Source organism: Cryptosporidium bovis (genome assembly GCF_009768925.1).
Source record: "Cryptosporidium bovis isolate 45015 chromosome Unknown contig_20, whole genome shotgun sequence".
Classification (NCBI taxonomy): domain Eukaryota; phylum Apicomplexa; class Conoidasida; order Eucoccidiorida; family Cryptosporidiidae; genus Cryptosporidium; species Cryptosporidium bovis.
This window is the reverse complement of record NW_027125014.1, coordinates 355051-373311: the sequence shown is the minus strand read 5'-3', so window position 1 is coordinate 373311 and position 18261 is coordinate 355051. Positions and strand designations below refer to the sequence as shown.

At 28.7% G+C, this 18261-nt stretch overlaps 5 protein-coding genes across 5 annotated transcripts; 2 read left to right on the top strand and 3 right to left on the bottom strand.

Annotated features, from left to right (window-relative positions):
• Window positions 1-295: 295 nt before the first annotated feature.
• On the top strand, window positions 296-3367 carry FG379_001088 (tubulin; the record flags this gene model as incomplete). Its single annotated transcript, XM_067326691.1, has 1 exon — window positions 296-3367. The coding sequence occupies one exon, from the start codon at window positions 296-298 to the stop codon at window positions 3365-3367; it is 3072 nt and encodes a 1023-aa protein (XP_067184340.1).
• Window positions 3368-3642: 275 nt separating this feature from the next.
• Window positions 3643-6846, bottom strand: FG379_001086 (protein kinase; the record flags this gene model as incomplete). The annotated part of the gene is made up of 1 exon (XM_067326689.1): window positions 3643-6846. One exon carries the CDS (start codon window positions 6844-6846, stop codon window positions 3643-3645), a length of 3204 nt encoding a protein of 1067 aa, XP_067184338.1.
• Window positions 6847-7344: 498 nt separating this feature from the next.
• On the bottom strand, window positions 7345-13683 carry FG379_001085 (uncharacterized protein; the record flags this gene model as incomplete). The annotated part of the gene is made up of 1 exon (XM_067326688.1): window positions 7345-13683. The coding sequence occupies one exon, from the start codon at window positions 13681-13683 to the stop codon at window positions 7345-7347; it is 6339 nt and encodes a 2112-aa protein (XP_067184337.1).
• A 1147-nt stretch (window positions 13684-14830) lies between these two features.
• On the top strand, window positions 14831-16120 carry FG379_001084 (eukaryotic peptide chain release factor; the record flags this gene model as incomplete). The annotated part of the gene is made up of 1 exon (XM_067326687.1): window positions 14831-16120. One exon carries the CDS (start codon window positions 14831-14833, stop codon window positions 16118-16120), a length of 1290 nt encoding a protein of 429 aa, XP_067184336.1.
• Window positions 16121-16475: 355 nt separating this feature from the next.
• FG379_001083 (microtubule-associated ytm1) lies at window positions 16476-17948 on the bottom strand (the record flags this gene model as incomplete). Its single annotated transcript, XM_067326686.1, has 1 exon — window positions 16476-17948. One exon carries the CDS (start codon window positions 17946-17948, stop codon window positions 16476-16478), a length of 1473 nt encoding a protein of 490 aa, XP_067184335.1.
• Window positions 17949-18261: the final 313 nt, after the last annotated feature.

Genomic DNA, 18261 nt, shown 5'->3' with positions numbered 1-18261 from the left:
AATGGATTAAGTTTATTTTCATTTTTACCCTTGTTTTATTTGATTTAAGCTCAAGCAAGACCAAATCAAATAAGCTTTTGTTTACCTCTTTACGCAGTTACTTTAAGTTAATTGAGGAGTAACATTGTAAGTAGCAGGTGCGGTATTGTATGGGAGGGGTGGCCTTGCTCTGGAGCATTTAACTGGAAGTCGTTACTTCCTTATTTATATTTTTCATTATTTAGGATATATAATACACATTAGATATACTCCACACATACACACACAGGAAAGATAAATAAACTCAATTTAAGAAATGAACGAAAAAAATAATAATGTAACGTACCATAAGCCAATAATAATACCAGAACTTTTGAAAGAGCTTGTACACAGACAAATAGAGATAAATTATTATACAAAGAATACTAAAATAAGTGAGAAAAGCAAACTAGCACAAAAATGTTATTTATCTTCTCTAAAACTAATAAAGTCTCACATAGTATCAGGTTTAAAGGAATCAGAGTGTGAGAATCCACTCGAATATGCCCAGGAGTTACTCATTTCTAGTGGTAACTCCACACAAATTCACAAATTAAATAGACTATATGATAAAATATCCAACTTAAGTTTGTCTATACCAGAGTTAAGCTATATAAAAATAAATAACAGCATTAGAAATAGAGGTGAAACGATACGTTTGAATAAGTTCGAGGATAAAATATTGAGACTATTAATTCCATTGTACAATACAGGAATTGATAATAGTGGTGATTCGTTTCTTTCACAAAATTTTGAGGTTTTAAAAGATGAAAACATAAGTGGATTACGTAATATTTACGATAGCAGATACATAGATAATGTTGAATACAGAATTAGCAACTACCAATTACACAGCAAATCAGTAACTAGCGAGAACATGGATAAGAACTACGATATATTTGGAAGCTTTAGAGAACAAAAAGTAGTTGACGAGGTGGGGGATTTGAGTAACAGACAAGCAATATGCACAGAAGCTGATGAAGACGGCAATACCAATAAAGATTTGGTTGGTGATAAAGGGTCTGAGTCAATGGTTTTGAAAAAAACCATAAACGGTCATTCTAATACTCATAATTTAGATATTGTTAATTTTGAATTGAAAAAAAAAGATACTGAAATACAAATGTACGAAAATGACGACTGTTACTCTGTACCACTGAATGTATTAGAAAAGATATTACTTAGTCCCACACAGGAATTGGCACTTGTTAATGATATATTGTATGTACTGCAGGGATTTGATGGTCAATTTATAAAATATGATATTTCTATAGATCAATATGCATTGTTACCATCTGTATACTCACCAATATCAACCAGAACAATGGTATCAGAAATATGTGAATTAGGCGTAATGTGTAGAAGAATGAATTTGATACTAAAAAAAATAGACTCGCAATTAATCACACCTTATTTCAGAGAGAGATCTACATTAACAAGAGTACTTGTGGAGTTTTCAAAAGAATTATTAGAAGAAAATTTAAACTTTGTATCAGGCCTTCAGAACGATGTTCAAGAGACAATATCGCGTTTATCAAGGCTTGATGCTGGTAAAAATCCAAATAAGGAATTGATCATGTCAGATCGTCCATTACTTACATTAAGAAAGTTATTGCAGATAATGAATGAACAAAAAAATAAGAAAAAAAAAATATTTGCTATTTTAGAAGGCTTATATGGATTAAATAACACTTGTATATTATCAGGCCTTTATTTGCAACTCGATAGTGTCAATAGCAGCCAAAAAGCAATAATAAACGAGCTTTTTCAAAGATGCTTAACTGTATGGTTAAGGGAATTTAATATGGTAATTAGAGAAGGAATAGCAAGCAAATACAATTTTTACTCTAAAAACTCGAAGAGAGAGGAAGAATCACTGAATAATTTAGATTTTTTTATTTGTGAGAATTTAGTTAATAAACGAGAGGGCAGACTTGTTTATCTTCAAGAATCTCTGGTTCCCGTATTCATCAGTATTGAATCTGCTAATATAGTTTTAAAAATATGCGAAACAAGAACAATACTGGGAATACTTTCCTCAAAAGGTGATTATACACTAAATTCAAAAATGATAATTAAAGAAATCACTCCGGATATACTTATTGACAATAATAACTCAGTGTTGAACAAAACTTTAAAGGAAATACAAACATTTTATAGCAATGAGCTTTTCGATATTATAATGAAGAAGGACTCACTATTAATTAACCTATCAATATTACGTGATATATTTCTTTGCTTGAGAGGAGACTTTTGGGAACTTGTAAATAATACTCTTTCCGAAGAGTTAAACAAACCTATAAATAAAGTTTCAATACAGAATTTACAAGATTTGTTTAAAAATGTATTAGAATCTACCTTTAAAAAGAACAAGATTTATAATTCAGGTAATGAACTAAATATTGTTGATATTTTATCGATCAATATTTCAAATCACGATTCCGTACCTCCGGACTCTACGGGATGGGAAGCGTTCTCCATACAATATGAATTTCCTACAAAAAGCCTACCTTTTGTATTAAGTTCACTAGATATAACTAGATATGAAAGGGCTTTTAAAGTTATTTGGAAAATAAATACCGTGAGTTATAGATTGAACGCAATATGGATTAAAATAATAAGGTATTTAAGATGCAATGAAATAAATTCAGTTTTTAACTCAAGATCGAATGAAAGTGTTTACTATGAAAATATGAATAATGGTGAATTTAGCATGTTTGAAATGATACCAAAAAAACTTATTATATTAAGATACACAAGCTGTCTAATCAGAAACATAATATTATCAATTGATTCAATAAAAGGAATTATTGTTTTTGATTCTATAAATAGTCTTTGGGAAAAGTTTAATACAAGTATCAATACCAAAGCTTTTAATTTGAATGATATCAAATTACTTCATAATAATTACCTTTCTGGGATTGAATTTGGACTTTTTATTTCACCAAATTTATGTAATAGTTCAAATGATTTAAGTGATACTCAAATACCTAAATTAACACAAGATCTGTATCTTTGTTTAGACCTACTTTTAGAAACCGGATTATACATTTATAAAGTTTCATCTGCAATGCTAACTAATATAAATATGAGTGAATATTACAATCGCTCAAGTGATGATGAGAATGACAGCAATTTATACACTTTTGACGATGAAATGGAACTTTGCAGCAAAAATTATAGAAATTGTATTAATTTCATTTCTAAAAATCTAGATATGCTTATAACTGAAATGCAGGATGTTGCTCCGTTTTCAAGTGAAAGTGATAAATTAGGAGCGATTCAGCTTCAACTTGACCTGTTTAAACTGTTACTTTGTGAGGTTAAGCAAAACAATCCAAATTGCTAAGGGTATTTATTATGAAGGTGAACAACTTTAAATTAACTAGTAGGAGCAATTAATAATATTTACTATTATTATATTTTGTTAAACTGATTTTGCATTATATCGCAATTAAGTTCCGAAATTAAATAATGATTATCCTTCCTAAAGTCAGATAATGTAAATAGATGATTAAGTTTTAAGAGTTGATGCATAAACTATAATTGGAGAATTAGTTTGTTTACATAACTACAAATCACTATTTTATGTTAATTCTAAATAATGTTTTCACCGTGATTTGATTAGATAAAATTCATGTTGAATACCGTATCCACCTTTGAAGCAGTATCTAATAATTCGTGAACTCGTTCCTCTAAAATAACCTGCTTTTCATGAACCGATTTCAAATAAGAGTCACAGGTGTCCCTTAATTCTTTCCAAAATAATTCATATGACTCGACTCTTTCATCAAATCTGGTTCTTAAAGCAGGGTTACCAGTGAAACCAAGCAGCTTTTCAGCATTTTGCCTAAGCTGTAGTATTTTATCTATCATAATATTCATATTACCCCAAAAGGCGACACATCTTCCAAGTATTGTTTCTATCATTCTTAGTTGAGCTAAGACTCTAACTAATATATATGATATTTTAAGTTTATTTTCGTTTCTCCTAATCCTTTTTAGTGGAGATATTGGAGCTGAAATAGATACTGAAGATGGCACAAACTGATTGGAATCGGTAATACTATTTTCACTATACTCGTACATATTATCTCTTGTGGTACTTAAATTCGAGCTGTGATTAGTAAAAGAACTAGTTAAGGGCGTTTTGGGAGAGGAGGATAATTTCGATGATGAATAATGATGTTCGCGAGAATAATTTTGTCGTTTTTGGAATTGAAATTCATTTTGAACATTATTAACTTCGCTCTTTTGACCATATTTTCCAATTTCTTGTTTATTGTAATCACATAATTCATAGCCTGATCCTGATTTGTCCTTATTATAATCTAGCTCATCATAATTTCTGTTCGAGGAACCTAATGTAAATTCATCACTACGACATTTGCTATCTTTTAATCCAAGTTCGTCTTCAAATAATAATTCATCTGATAGTTTTTCTTGTGAAATTTCTAAACTATTTATATTTGGAACACTAAAATCAATATTCTCTTGCAATAGTGATTCTACTCCAGAAGGTGGTACATTGCAAATACTTGCTGGTAGAAATAGAAAATCCAAAAACAAATCCCTTGTGTTTGTTAATGATGTTGTTATATAGGTCGAATCCAAACCGTCTGATTTTAATATTTTATTGTTATTTTTTTCGCCTGAATTTGCATTTAAAAGGTTGCAATCTCTAACATCATCAATGTTACTCTTGCTCAGATCAACATTAAATGAATCTGACTCTCTTATTTTCTTATCATGATCAGAGTCAATAAAACATTCATCCTTTGAGTGTAACAAATTTTTTATTTCTGTATTTGAAAACAGATCGGTTATTTTTCTTATTACACGTTCTCTTGCTGAATTGTATCCAATAAATATACTTGGATCGAATCCCTTTGATTTTATTTTATCTAATTTATTAAAGTTATCCAGCAATATTTTTTCGTCAAAAGTTGATTTTGTCTTTATATCAGATATTGGCCTTAAATTTGAATCTATTTCATCCAGTACCAAATTACTATCCTCCTTACTTTTACCACTTTCATTAACTGTTAATTCACTTGAATAAGATATATTTGCCAAAGCACTCACTTCACCCCTAGACACACCTACTGGTCCTTTATATTGCAAATCCACACCCCCTCCATTTATTAAACCCTCAATGTCAGAATTTTTTAAAAATAAATTGTTGCCATTGCTTAACTCTGTAATTCTTTTTATATCCCGAATTGACTCTACGAATATAGAAAGATCAAACAGAAAATCATTATAACCATTTTGAATTGATTCAACGTCATTTTGTGTTGTATCTACTGATTTTTTAACATGTGATAGAAGTTCTATCGCGAGTTTTGGTTCATTTGTATTCACTGCAAGCAAAAAATCGGGTAACTCGTCCAACACCGATTCGCATGTCTGTTTAAATCTTCCAATTGTTAAACAAGATTGCTGTTGCAGTATTCTCCATCTATGTATATGCTGCTTCAATACTCTACATATAGCAGAGTTGTGCCTAAAAGCTATGTATATACCATGAAGTTTATATGCCACACTTAGCTGTAAATCTAATAATCCATTTAAATCCATTATTGATGATGTTTTATTGTTATTCCCCAAGTTATTCTTAACTATACTAGTAGGCTTGCTCATTCCCATTGTTATCTCTGAGCCAATAGCATAGTTACCAGTATTAATATCATTGCTTCTTTTGCCGTTATAATTATTGTTTACTTCATTACTGTTTATCTTTGAATTTATATGTTCACTTCCCATTTCTTTGTGAAATTCATCGTCCTTAAACGCCAAATTATTGTTAAAATTGTTAAATACTACAGATTCTTCTCTATCGAAATTGTATCCCTCTATTGTTTCATTGGGATTATCAATAAATGAATTGCTACTTATTGGAGCACTATCGTCTTTTATATTCATCCAAGGATCATTAACTAACTCATCAAGTCTCATCCTTTCTTTTGGATCTACTGTTAATAATCTTTGTATCAATTTTTTAGCCTGATCGCTTACCCTTTTAAAACGCGGATACCTAAAATGATAGTTGCCTTCTCTAATTAAGTATTCTAAATTACCTTTTCTTTCATCAAACGGAAACGCCCCCCCCAGCATTACATAAAATAATACACCTAGTGACCAAAGATCTACTTCTGGACCATATGACGCACCTGTTTTTGATGCATAGATTACCTCAGGTGCCCAATACTGAGGAGTGCCTACTAATGTTCTAGCTTGCGTAAATCCATGTCTTAAAAACTTCGCTACCCCGAAATCTGCTACTTTTATATCAAAATAATTTCCTGGGCGTATTTTGTCTATAAGTATGTTTTCAGGTTTTAAATCACGATGTATTATATCTTTTTTATGCATATATATTAGTGAATCGGCTATTTGTTTCATTATATATCTCGCACTTGATTCTGACAATGAACCTGATTCTACTATTTTGTAAAATAATTCACCACCTTCTACTAAGTCCATTACCAAAAAAAATACGTCTCCAGAGTCAGAATAGTCAATCAAGCTCACTATATTTGGATGTCTCAATTTTTGTAATATCACAACTTCTTCTAGTAGTTTACCCTTCTTTTCCTTGTAATCAGGAGCCAAATATAATGATTTCATATCAATTATCTTAACTGCATAATATTTCTCTTCAGTTGGTATCATTATTCCATCCTCTCTTTTTATACCAACCGTATAACATCTAAATACTATTGATGCACTTCCTGCTCCTAATCTATCACATATTTTATATCCTATTCCTGATTGACCTATAAACGTACTTGGGTAACCATTTTTAACATCGTTTGGATCCAACATTAAGTCTTCTTTTTCTATTAATTATTTTTAGTTTATCAATTGCTTATAGTCGATTTTCCAACTTGATGTTCCCTTTATTACTGTTTTTATATTTTATTTTTATTGCCTTTTTCAACTACACACTATTTCATGCTTCAAATTATTTTCTATTGTGTCGTTTCCTAATGTTGCACTTTTGTTCGTGTTAAATATCCTGCGTTTGTTGTATCAACAACTAATTACAACTGTGATTTTTAACTATTTGTATTTTTCCTATTCGCTGCTACTAATTATCCTTTTCTCTGGTCCTTTTTGTTATAACTAATCGTGGCGCCGAAAGGCGGCGCCGTCCTGATCTTAAAATTCGATACTCTATTAATTACATGTAAGTAAAAAAAATGATAGTCATTTTTGGAAATAGATAAACTAAACTTTATTGCATTTGAATTTCATACTAAATACTATGGTACACTAAATACTAGAGTTGCATTGTATTTTTTAAGGAATAATAAATTGCTATCATTTAATTCCTTGTTGAATAAATTGCACGAAATCATACCCTTTAGTTGTAAAGTGATTATGTGCAGAATGTATTTTCTTTGAGAATATATTGGAAGCCTGTTGTTGTGGAAAATTTAATAATAATCTTTCCTTCAGTTTTTTTATAGTTTCGCCTCTAAAACAAGAAATTCCACTATTTAACAATAATTGCGTTAGCGAGAGAAGTAAATCAGAATGTTCTCTAACAGCTAAAAATCCAGATAAACACAAGTCATCAAATAAGTCAACCTTGTCATCCATTAAGTCTAACATTTCTTGAGTAACCTTAAACGCTGCTCTCTCGAAATGAAGATTGTTACCTGGAGATATGTCAAAAATAAAACCATAGTCAATATGTATTATGTGACCACTACTTGTAACTAATATATTGCCATTGTGCCTATCTTTTATTTGTAGTACGTAGCAAGCTATTGAATAACCTGCTAAACTCGATATAAAATTATATACTGCTTGTTCGTAACTAGTCTCTCCATTTATTTTATCCAATTCCGTGAATTCCTCTTTCTTTTTGAACGTTGCATTAAAATACGACTTCAAACCACCTTCTGGATGTTTTTCATGTATTTCGTGCAAAGATATACTTTTCTCTATGAATTCAATTATCCCTCCGTATACAATTGTTCCTGTTATATCTTTAAACATCATGGGCAATACTCTATAGGGATATAACCAAACTGGTATATTGTACAATTCAAATATTTTTCTAAATACGTGAATATACTGCATTGTAATCACATCCTGCCTGCAATCATCATCGCATTTCACAATAAAATTAACTAATAATTCTTTGTTATTATTGTTTTCCAATGCAAGAGATAATAAGTAAGGTATGTTTTTGGCACTTTGCAATATCTTTAATTTATATACATGCTTTATTGAAAATAATTGTTTAGATAAGTAAGATGATTTTAACATATTTATATTTAAAAAAGCAATGTCTTTATATTCTTTCCTATTTATTATACTTTCTATCATTTCTAATAATTCACAAGCTATATCTGATTTTAATAAGGCCATTTCACGAGAATTTAAGCGATTAATAATCAATGATGGATCCTCCATTTTTTTAAAATTAATATCCTCTTTTTTATATCTATATTTAACTAGTTCACCCAATTGGCACAATATATATAAAAATGAGAATTGTATATTTGTTAATGAATGTTTATTGTTATTATTACTGTTAATACTGTCATTTTTTTTCTTATCTAACCTAAAACCATGTTTATTGTTACTCGTTATTGTGCTTATACACGACAATCTTAGTGTTAAACTTTCCATGCTGTCTTTTACTGTTCTTAATTCATTTATTACTTTTACTGATTCCTCCCCACTTTTTTCGTTATCGCATTCTTTTAAAACATGTTTACTAATATTTTTAATATTTCTATTTCTATATCCCGTAAGTAAATCGCATTCAGCAAGCAAACACTTTTGCAATAATGATAAAATAGCTGAATTCGGATTATTTACATAAATGCATAGTATTTGCGAAAACTCTTTGTTTATTAATGCCATATCTAATAAACAAGTTAATATTATGCTGTTGTTTCTTTTGTTACTCTTTATAATTTCAATATACTGTAACAATAATAATTCCCAATATGATTCCTCTATAGATAATAACGATTTAACGCAACTCCAAATAACCACTGTACTCGTATATAAACTGTGATGAAAATAATTGTGAAAATGATGCGAATTCGACATGAATTTCTTTTTTTCAGATGAAAATTGATTACTTAATAAATATATTATTGTTGAAAATGGGAGCATATGACCGATATAATGGAAGTAATCGTGAAACTGTAGCGATGCAGTATTGTCAATAATATATTTACTTGGAACCAATAAACACTTTATCTCTGTATTGTGAGTGCTTATTTTATTTAAGTAACCTTGCTCACTATTTGCATTATACCAAAAATATTTACTACTCATTCTATCATGATAATGTTGTGGGTGAAAGTGATATAGCAAAAATGAGAATAAATTTTCGAAATCCATATTTTGAAATACTAACAAATCTTGAAAAGACGAATTATCAAAATATTTATTTCTAATTATCAGCGAATAATGGAATAAATGATCAATTATATAACTGACTATCCATGTTATATTTAATTTCATTATATGCTTGTAAAATTTACTTGGATATCTTTTCCAAAATGATAACAGTAACCAACTATTAAAGAAATTTATTCTCTTTGTACTATATATTGAATATATTACACTAGAAATGTACCTTTCAATAAAATACATAGTATTGTTGTTTATATAATACTCCCATACATACTCTATTACAATATATTGATTGTAATTTAACAAGGTATTGTTATATAATTCATTTGACAAGTCTGGATATGAATTACTGAAATTTTTCATTATTCCTTGCCAATACTTTTTGTCATATAATTTAACGCATATATTATAGATAAATGTCGTCAATTGAACCCTTGATTCCAACAATCCTGCATACAAATCCTTGTATGTTGGATATTTTTCATAAAGTGACCAAACATACGGTAATAAACAATTTGAAAGGAATATATTATCATTTATTATAGATCTACCCCCATTAATATATGCATCTTTTTGTTTCCATTTACTTGAAAAATTGTTTATTTTCAATATTCCATCATTATCAAAAAAACTTTTTGATTTTATAGTGTTATATTCCAAATTATTTGTCTTGGTTTTTTTTTCTGTCTTAACTGATTCTAATATTATATAAACAAATAATACATTTATGTGTAGTGATGATGATGTATCGTCTGTGAACATATTTTCACCATTATTTATGCATTTATTATCTAAATTGTATACGGATAATTTGGTTATTAACTCTATTTGTCTCAACAATACATTTAAATTGATGTATTTAAAATAATCATGAATTATAAACCATCGCGAACTTTCTACAATAAATGTTAAAAGTAAATATAATTGATAATATTTCAAATTAGTTATTTCAAACAATTTGATATAATTTTTTAATATTGACTCTTGACTTAATGATGATATCATCGACCAAATAATACAGATATACTTTGTATAATGCTCTAATACATAATAATCTGGTAAATAACAATCATATTTATATTTGTCATTTCTTAAATAGCCAAAATCTAAATCCAAAAAACCAAATAAACTTTTAAATACAATATCTATACAATGTTCCGACAACATCAAATAGTTTTCATTTTCGTTCTCTGAAATTAACCATACACATATATAAATCATCCTCAATATTATTTGGGAATAAAATTTGTAGTCAAATCTCTTTGTAACTGCATCTTTGTTCAGTATATTAAATTTTTCTTCATTACAAATACCTTTTAATAACTCATCTTCAATATTTATGCATGCCAATACATTTTCATCAAATAAATTTATATCAAATATTGTTAGAAAAGATTCAATCTTTTCTCTAAGGATGTTTTCAGTAATATGATTGTCGTTATCAAAAATAAAAATGAAGTAATAATTAATTAATTCACCAACCGTATTTATAAATAATTTTAAATACTCCATATCATTTTTTAACTTCCCAAATAAGGGATTAAATTTATTTATCAATGCATAAACGTCATCACAGTCTGTTAATATTAGAGAAGAATGCTTCCTTTTTTTAATAAAATTCACCGATGATTGTGAAATTGATATTGAAGGGCTCTCACAACCTTTTTGTATATTATTTATTGCGTAATATAAATCTATTGAATAGCAGCCGAAAAATATCTCATTTTTCATTTGGGAAGGAGAATCACCATTATTTGAATTTGAATAAGAATTCAAATCTGTTAATTTCAATTGAAGAATCTCATAATCTTCATCTAATATTACATTTCTCATGCTTCTTATTTTATATAATGAAAAACTTTTTTCAAAAATTCCCCCTTCATCTATAAAGTTGCTTAAAAAACATTGAACGAATTGAAATAGACTTGGTTTTAACAGCAATAAATATAAATCAGATAAAGATGAAAACAATTGAATTTTTATATTTGTATTCCACCTATCTCTGAAAAATTTGAAACAATTGTATATATATGTACCATTGATTTCCAGTGATGTTGAAACTTGTTTACAGATATAATTTGTTGTTATTTTCGTATTTACTGACGCGGATAGTATTGCCATTAATATACTATGTTTATTCGATATATTACTTATTTTATGAGAAATAATCACACTTGATACAATACTTGCTAATTCCAAAGCCAAAACTTCATTTTTGTCTTCTTTTCTAATTACTAATTTATCTTTTTCAGATTGATTTGAATTAACACACTTGGCTATAATTTTATCTAATATATCTAAATATTCAAAAAAATGATTAATATTTGGTACGGTATAAATGTTTTCAAGATTATCATTATAAATATCAAGTAATTTTGGATTCTCATCTAAATATAACTTCCATAAAATAATCAACAATTCTTTTGCTGAATTATACTTATTATCTAGCAATATTGGCAACCTATCTATTTGATTGTTTATAGCAAATGTAATTAAACAAAGTACATCCAGTTTATATTTTTTATTTACCAAATAAACAAAACACAATTGTATTAAATTGTGCAATGGTTTACAGTCATTTATTATTAGTTTACTGTTATACAATGACATATAATTCTCCCAAATAAGTAAAAACAGTGTTATATCGACTGTTGTCGAGACTAAATTTGAACACTCCGAGACTGAAGATATTGTATGAATTGAACCAGTTGTTGATTTTTCGTCTGTTTTATAATATATTATCAAATTTCTTATAATTAAAAGTAATTTCTCTACTAAATCCTGACATTTGTTGTTAATTATTAGCAGACTATATTTTTCAGAGCTAATTATGATGTCATCTTGAAATATGTCACTATTAGAATCATAATTTTCGCTCGTAAAGTTATCTTTATTGATTATATTAGTTAATACACAAACCATAACTCTTAATGAAATAAACACTATTTCATTGTTTAAATCATCAGAGCGATCATTTAGTAATAATTCATACAAAAAATCAAGTAACGTTAATTCTCCGCTTGTACAATACTCCTTTATTAACTTATTTGTGTTTTTATCCATTTTAAAATTTTTAATTGAAACACCAAATTCAAGTGAGAATATTTGCACTAAATTAATGAATATTGCGTTTATTGGATTTATTTTATGATAATTACCCATTTTTTTAAGTATATTATTAGGTAGGCACTCGTAATTATAGTAATTTTCTTGCTTCATATAGTTAACAATCAGTGATACTAATTGCTTCTTAAGACATGTTTCATTGTTTATTAGTTTTTTACAAGAATAAATGACAACATCTATTTCAAAATCATTTATTCCATAATAATAGTTAATTCTGTCGTAATTAAATGTATGATTTTGTTTACTTATTGCTTTCCTATATCTAATTACAACTTCTAGCATTTCATTAACATCATTATCAAATCCTGCTTTTCCAATTATGTTAACAATTATTTTAAAATACCAATAATCAAATAATGCATAATCTACATTTAACTTTAACAATCTATACGTTATTCTTTTGTAATTTTGTTTGGCACATTTATCCTCATTTTCCCTCATTAAAATTATCATATAAAATATCAAAGCAAATATTAATAGAAGACAATCCCTATTAGTTTTTCCACCTTGAAAATCCGAATAACTTTCATTTTCGAAGTACTCTATTACGCAATCTATTTGTTTAATAAAATGATCAAACCAATCATTTTGTATCGAGCATATATCATTGTTAATATCATTATTGTCAGTAACATTTTCATAAAATACCATCGTGAATGAAATATACATTATAAAATAAACGCATATTATTGAGTCCTTAAATTTTCCGACTGATAATAATTCACTTATTTCCGGTGGTTTGTAATTTAAAAGCACTAAGTGTAAACATTTAAACAATGGATTTATTTGGCTTTTACCCAAAAGTGAAATTAAATCACTTAAAGAAGTTTCTTGTTCAAATATTAAGCTTTCCAACTTAAGTTTCAATGGAATTGAACCAGAGTTTACAGTCTGTTGTTTAATTCTAAAATTACTTTTATTCGGAAATATTGAAGAAGTTAAATTGAATGAATTGTTTTTTCCCAAGGCATCACCATATTCTTTGCTTTTACGTTCACATACTCTTATTTTCTCAGATAAACACTCAATTAATGAATTTATTGAATTTTCTTCATTTTTATTTTCATTGGAATCCAATAAATTCAGTAATAGCTCCTTTCCTTTATAGTTCCAATAATAGCAATTTCTGTTTTTCATTGTTGTTGGCATTTAACTAAATACAGTTTGTTTCTAATTGAATAACATCTAATTACTATCTTAAAAATGAAAAATAAAGAGTATATAATTTTATATTATCTCAAATATACACTCACCAACCACCATCACTCCATTAACATTCATAATATACCCACCCTTTATATTTATATGTCACCATATATTTTCTTTAAAGCTCTATTATTGGTTATTATAATGTACTCGTGTTATCTTGCTAATATCTATAACATTTGCAAGAAAAAAACTTTAATCCCATTTGACTTCTTTATTTAGTATGATACCACTATATTTAATTTTGCATTGTTATTATTTTTACCAATTTATTTATTCTTTTTGTTTTTCCTGTATATTCCTCCATCAAGATTAGTTAAGTTATTTGANNCCCCCCCCCCCCCCCCCCCCACATTCACTTAGGGCAAAAAATTCATTTCCCAAACTGTGTTTATTATTTACGTTCTAATTATAACTTAAGAACTATGTTGCTATTAGTTTGGGTCTATAGAAGAGTTTCAATATATCTATTCTTTGTTCTAGCTTATCCAAACCACGAAATAATACCTAATAGTTTTATCTAAAAAAAGAATCTATTAATAAATAATATTTTTCTGAAAAATTTTTCTATTAAATGATTGTCTGTTTAAGCTTCTTATAGCAATTATTAACACATAATGGAAAATATAAGTTTAACAGTACAAATTATTGCATGTAAACACGTGTAAATTCAATTGTACATACCGGTATTAGCATGTGAGTAAAAGAAGAGGTTGTATGCATAAATGCAATTGTTTGTGCACGTAAACTAAATAACCAACAGGTTAATATTTTTTGGAATTAATACAGTCAGTAATTTTTAGTACTTAATTATTTCTAGCTAGGTTCTTTCATTTATTTAACAACTAAAAGCGGAATTTGTAATTGAGACCGGAGCGCCAATATTTCAACTATTGAGGCGGAAAAATTAATTTAATTTAGAACTGAAATTCTAATTGGGATATATTCGCTAGTTTGCGAAAAAATTCTGGGGAAGCACCCTTTAAAGAAAAGACTTTAAGGTTATTATGAACTACCAAGTCACCGGGATTAGTTGTGATATAAATTGGTAATACTAAATCAAAGGTTTGGAATAATAACGGCATAAAAAATGGGTGACAATGATACAAATGTTAAACAATGGAAGGTGAGAAGACTGATATCAACATTGGAGGCAGCAAGAGGAAATGGTACATCTATGATATCTTTGGTAATTAAGCCAAAAGACGAAATATCAAGAATAGCAAAAATGCTCGCAGATGAATACGGTACCGCATCAAATATAAAGAGTAGAGTAAATAGATTATCTGTATTGTCGGCGATTACAAGTACCCAACAGCGTCTAAAACTCTACAATAGAACACCTCCGAATGGTCTGGTTGTGTATTGTGGCACGTTAATAACAGAAGACGGCAAAGAAAAGAAAGTAAATATAGATTTTGAACCATTCAAACCAATAAATACATCTTTATATCTATGTGATAATAAATTTCATGTAGACGCGTTAAAAGAATTGTTGGAAACTGACGACAAATTTGGATTTATTGTAGTTGACGGTAATGGTGCTTTATACGGTGTAGTTCAAGGCAGTGCGAGAGAGGTATTATTGAGATTTAATGTTGATTTACCAAAAAAACATGGTCGTGGTGGTCAATCTGCTTTACGTTTCGCGAGGCTAAGAATGGAAAAAAGGCATAACTACTTAAGGAAGGTAGCAGAAACTGCAACGTCAATATTTATAACCAATGATCAAGTTAATGTGGCGGCGTTGATATTAGCAGGAAGTGCAGATTTTAAGAATGAGCTTGCACAAAGTGACATATTTGATCAAAGACTTGCAAGTAAAATATTGAAAATAGTGGACGTTTCTTACGGAGGTGATAACGGTTTTAACCAGGCAATAGAACTTTCAGCTGATGCTTTACAAAATGTTAAGTTTGTTCAAGAAAAGAAGTTAATTACAAAATTTTTTGACGAGGTTGCACAAGATACTGGAAAATATGTTTATGGTATAAACGAAACATTACACGCACTAGAAATGGGTGCAATAGAGTTATTAATTGTATGGGAAAACCTGGAAACAAAAAGAATAGTCGTTAAAAATCCATCAACTGGCGAGGAAAAGGTTTTAATTGATGTGAATTTAGATCAGCAAAATGAGGCAACATTTAAGGATCCGGAAAGCGGTTGTGAGTTGGACGTAATTGAAGTACTACCATTAACTGAGTGGCTTGTTAATACTTATCAAAATTTCGGTGCTCAATTAGAATTCGTAACCAATAAGTCTCAGGAAGGGAACCAATTTCAAAAAGGTTTCGGTGGCTTTGGGGGTATTTTAAGGTACAAAGTTGACTTCCAAGACTATGCTGTTGTAGAGGATGATCTTGATGAATTCATTTAACTTAATCGTTTTTTTTCTTTAAATGAATGGCAAAAAACAGCTGTTAAATATATTTACTCAATTAAATTTCCAGGAGAGTAGGTAGATCAGTTCAATCATATTTAAAAAGTGGAATTTTTGTTTTATTTGAAAACTTTGTAATCTGTCATACAAAGAGAAATTAGGAAAGAATGTTATAATTAAGTGAACAAACAGGAGAAAATTAAAATGATTTATCTCCTCTTTTGAACGGTATTTGTAACTATTCAACAAAAACAATAGTATCACGTCGTTTTGGTGTAGAGTTATAATTCAAGAATAACAACATTGTCAATAATACACTTAATAAACTAGATATTTATAATTTAAAACGATACTAAAATGTGCAAACTATTAATTCCCCAGATGATCCTCCAGTATATATAGCTGTGTCGCTTACCCAACAAAGACTGAGGAGCTTAGAGTCTGTTTTGGCAACTTGGAGAGGCATACTTGTAGATCTTATATCGAGAATTTTAATATATTTATCGTGGGAAACTGATCCTATAATAAAGTCACTAAAGGGGTTCCATTGAGCACATGGAATGACCTCTTTATGCGCAAATATTCTACATCTATGTATTAACCTTGTGTTTCTGTCAAAAAAGCCACTATAACTTATACCCTTTGATATATTCAAGTCGATTTGACTAGTATTACCAGACCTAATATCCCATATTCTGACTTTTCCATCGTCATGTGAAGTGCAAATAACATTACCAGATGAGGAGTACTGTGATGAAATTGAGAATATTGGAAATTTTGAGTTCCAACCACAAACTGATTCACCTGTGTATATATTTGTAACTTTTATATTGCCATCTAAGCTAGCAGACAGTAAATATTCACCATTTGACATTAAGTCCGTAACATTTGATGAATGTTGTTTGTTCTTATTTAATAAAGATAATTTGTTTACATTTTCAAGTTTATAATTACTCTTACCTGAATTACGAGCACCAATTCCTTTGTTCTCAGACTCGTCTTTAACATCCACACTTTCAGAGAAAACATATATATTTCCATTAGCGTCTCCAGCAGATATAATATTTTCGCATTTTCCGAATGTGCAGAGTGATTCAATAGGGAAGAAGGATGCTTTTCTAATGATGTCCTTAACATTAAATTTACAACTGTTATTACTACTTATAGAATAGTCAATTCCAGCGATACATCCATTCATAGTTGATACCCAAACTTTTGAATACACTGAATCGTTTAATTGTTGTGAATGTACTTTTAGTACAGATGTATCTTGTTCTTCAATAGATAATAATTCATTAATATTTAACTCAAGGGAAGATCTACCAGTGTCGTTATCTTCAGATTCACTTTTATGCTTCTTATGTTCCACATGAACATTATTGTGTGATAAAATATCATAAAACCTGATAACACCGTCGTAACATCCAGTGATGACCATGGGATTATCTGTTTTAATTGAAGAGCAAACACTTCTAATCCAATCCTTATTCTTGTCTGCAATATCTAAAAAAGGCTTATTTATTGTTAAAACATACTCAATACTTAATTTCGATTCGCTCGTCTTATTATTTATTTTCATGTACTCGGATATTGTTGTTCTCAAAAACATTTCTTCTATAAGAAAATCAAATGAAATATTGTTCGTACCCAAAAGTTGATTCAATAATTGTGACAATTCTCTTCTTGTTGAGTTTTTTTGAATCATAAATGTACCATCCGGTAATTTATTTAATTTATCATCTTTCAATTTTGTCCAAAAAAATACCTCCACTTCAGAATCTTCATTCTCTAGTGGACTATTGGTGCCATCGTTAACATTGTCCATTTTTATATACTCACTACTACCACTCGTCTTATTTTAATTTAGAAAAATAAAAATATGATATCAAAGTAGAACTTCTTCCTTTTTTTATCACCTTTGTATATATTTAACTAATTTTATATATTCAAATATCTACAAAGGTAACAAAGGCAAATCTCCAGTGAATGTATCGGAGAGGAGATAAAACTAATGGAATTATACAAATCACAGGATTTTTAAACCACAAACGTCTAGTGTCAAATTCTGACCTGTTGCTTGTTTTCTTTTTTATTTGATTTATTTGTTACTTTTTATGGCGAGTTTGTATGCGGTTATT